Here is a 3,654-nt window from a genome sequence, read left to right on the forward strand (position 1 = left end):
GTTTGTTTGAATATTGTGTTTGTAGACATAGAGATGTTGTTTATCAAAGAATGTCCAATGCTCAGTGTCTAGTGCTAGAATGACAAAGTTTGGTTATTTATATCTATTTTAAATATTAATTTTCATAGTTTTATTATCAGTTTTGTTACAGGTGATGATTTTCTTTGCCACAGAAACATTTGAAGTTATATTTGGTTCTACTCATCTGATAATGTATAAGATCGACTTTTTTGTCAAACCCACAGAATGATAGTCAAACAAAACCTAAAGCTATTCCCTTATTAATGTTCTCATTTTTCAAGTCATTCTATGTAACTCAGATGGATCTCAGATTAACTATGTAGTCCATGCTGACCTTGGAATTCTGATTGACCTGCCTACATATTCCAATTAATTATAGAATTGGCATTTCATCCATTTATCAAAACTTAGTAAATGACTTGCAAGAAATACACTTTCCATCTAGAAAGTAAATGCTAAGTCATTCAGTAAAGAGAAATGGGAAGTAAGAAATTAAGATAATCCAATAGCAAGACATAATAAAGTAGTAGAAGTTGCAATGGAAAACATCAGCCATCTTACATAAACACACACACACACACACACACACACACACACACACATACACACAAACATTACATTTGGAATTATACAACATTAGAAGATACGTTGAAATCAGGAACTATTTAAACACTAAATATATGCTATTCATTATTGCCATTGCAATCATATATGAACTGATATGAAAGAGAAGTGAAGCAGAATCAGGATGCAGAATTGTCTGTGCCAGGAAGGCGTCTGTGTGCTCTGGTATTACTGTGACCTTAATATCAAAGTGATAGACTTCACGTGCTTGATATTCTGATAAGATTTTAACACAGTTTCATATACAAGCATATGAATACTAAATATATCTAAATACTAAAATAATAACAATGCATTTTATACAAATAAATGCACAGATACACATGAGCACCATACAATTTATTGTAAAGTCCAATTCATAAAACTTATTTAAATCATCAAGACACCTGCCTTTATCTTCATTAATACATAATAAACACATTGTTACCCTCTTTGGGTCTACACATTTTAAAACAACTTTTCAGTGCTACCCTATTTCTTCAATTTTTTGTTTATAATCTTTCTCCTCTTCAGAGAAGAGTATTTCTTTAGTATTTTCCTCACTGAAGCTTATAAAGCATTTAAATTTATTTGTTGTGAAATAAGATAAGTTTTAACACCTGTGACTTCTATGAGAAGTTATTGTATATAGTTTTCCCTGTCTTTTTAATGGCATGTTTTACATCTTTATTCCTCAAGCTGTAGATCAAGGGATTCAACATAGGGATGATTAGGGTATAAAAGATGGAAGCCACTTTGTCAGTGTTGAAGGAGTGACTGGACTTAGGTTGCACATACATAAATATCAAAGTTCCATAGAAGACAGTGACCACTGTCAGGTGGGACCCACAGGTGGAGAAAGCCTTGCGTCGGCCCTCAGCCGAGTTCATCCTGAGAATAGCTTTGAGAATAAGCAGATAGGAGATGAGGATGACCAGAAGAGAGGAAATCAAGTTAATAGCAGATAAAATTAAAATTATCATTTCAATTTCTTCTGTATTTGAGCAGAGCAGAGAAATCAAGGGCAGTCCATCACAGTAGAAATGATGGATGACATTGTAGCCACAGAAGGATGAAGAGAAAATATTTATAGTGACTATGAGAGAAACAAATACACTGTAAAGGTATGGGACTGCCACCAGTACCCAACATATAGTTTGTGACATGATTATATTGTAGAGCAAAGGGTTACAGATGGCTACATAGCGGTCATAGGACATCACAGATAGAATAAACAGTTCACAAGCAATGAACAGAAGAAAGAAGGCTAATTGTGTGGCACAAAGATGAAATGATATTGTATTTTGACTGACAACAAAATTTGCTAACATTTTAGGTCCAATGGCAGTTGAATAACCAAGATCTGTGATAGCGAGGTGTCTGAGAAAGAAGTACATAGGTGTTTTCAGCCTGGAATCCACCATGGTGAGGATGATCATGCCCAAATTGCCCACCAGTGAGATCAGATAGATGATGAGGAACAGCATGAACAATGGGGTCTGTAGCTCAGGGCGTTCAGTGATGCCCAGCAGGATGAATTCTGTCACCACTGTAAGGTTGTGGGTCTCCATCTGTGTATATTAGAAAATTTGTTCTGAATAGAGACCACAGCACAATCAAGAGATTTCAAATATTATACATTTTTGTGAATCTTTATTATTCAAGCTACAATGTGTCCAAACATTTCAATTTAATTTTTGAAAATTAATCTATATTAAAAATGCACATACACTCCTATGCACATCTAAACACATTTATATGCAATCATGGGGCTTGCAATAAACAAAGACATAGATATGAATCTTTGATTCTCTACCAATGCAAGTTTTGATCAGAGAATTACAAAATTCTTTGCCAACAATATCTGGTTTTCCCAATTGAAATGTGAACTGTCACTTTAATCTAATGGTTTGACAGTGGTTAATATGGAAAACAATCTTCTCTCTACATCACATGTATAACACAGGCAATTTCCAGCCTCAGACTCTGTTAATTTCAGTATATGGGAATGTTTCTCAACAGACAGATGTATATATGTATATATATATATATATATATATATATATGTGTGTGTGTGTGTGTGTGTGTGTGTGTGTGTGTGTGTGTGTCTGTGTCTGTGTCTGTGTCTGTGTATGAATATATATGTATACACACATGCATACATACATACATATATATATATTAAAACTTTCAAGTTGTATATAGCTGGATTTACACACATGTTGATAATCATTTTACCTTTGCTTTTATTTCTGAAATGATCACTATTTCATTGTGACATCTAACAATTACATATTTGTAATAACATGTAAGTTTCATGCCAATAATAATATACATACCTACTGAAAAATTTTTAAAATGCACTCAACTCTAGTTACATGTGTATATCTAAAGAATCTTGAGCCAGGTGGTGGTGGTGCATGCCTTTAATGCCAGCACTCTGGAGGCAGAGGCAGGCGGATCTCTGTGAGTTCAAGGCCAGCCTGGTCTACAGAACGAGATCCAGGAAATGTGCAAAGCTACATAGAGAAACCCTGTCTCAGGAAAAAAAAAAAAGATATGCGGTTGGGGATTTAGCTCAGTGGTAGAGTGCTTGTCTAGCAAGAGCAAGGCCCTGTGTTCGGTCCTCAGCTCTGGGGGCAAAAAAAATATCTTGAGACATACAACTAGAATGTCCAGAGTTATTAATAACTATACCTAATAGTCAGATGCAATCTCATTCATAATTATCTTTATTTGAACTAACCAATGGACATGAGAGTAAGTGCATCTGTGCAACCCTCTTATACACTGACCTATGATATATAACAGTTCCTTTTGGAAAGTAAGGTGGTATGTAAAAAATATTTTTGGCCTATATAATACCAAGATAACTCTGGATGCCCTTTTCAAAACCTAAAGTATAAGTAAGTGAGTGAACCAAGGAGTCTGGGCTCTCTGGCTATAGTCCACAAAGATGATGAACACATGAATTTCAACCAGTCACTGGTTACACTAAATTACCTGAAAGATTTTTCCTTATTTATCTGT

The 3,654-nt window shown here is 34.6% G+C and overlaps 1 protein-coding gene across 1 annotated transcript; it reads right to left on the bottom strand.

The window, feature by feature from the left end:
* Positions 1 to 1,253: 1,253 nt before the first annotated feature.
* LOC128101506 (olfactory receptor 8K3-like) lies at positions 1,254 to 2,195 on the bottom strand. The gene has a single exon (XM_052724712.1). It carries the CDS (start codon positions 2,193 to 2,195, stop codon positions 1,254 to 1,256), a length of 942 nt encoding a protein of 313 aa, XP_052580672.1.
* Between the last annotated feature and the right edge of the window lie 1,459 nt (positions 2,196 to 3,654).

This window comes from Peromyscus californicus, unplaced genomic scaffold (genome assembly GCF_007827085.1).
Source record: "Peromyscus californicus insignis strain IS unplaced genomic scaffold, ASM782708v3 Scaffold_7__1_contigs__length_154581171, whole genome shotgun sequence".
Classification (NCBI taxonomy): domain Eukaryota; kingdom Metazoa; phylum Chordata; class Mammalia; order Rodentia; family Cricetidae; genus Peromyscus; species Peromyscus californicus.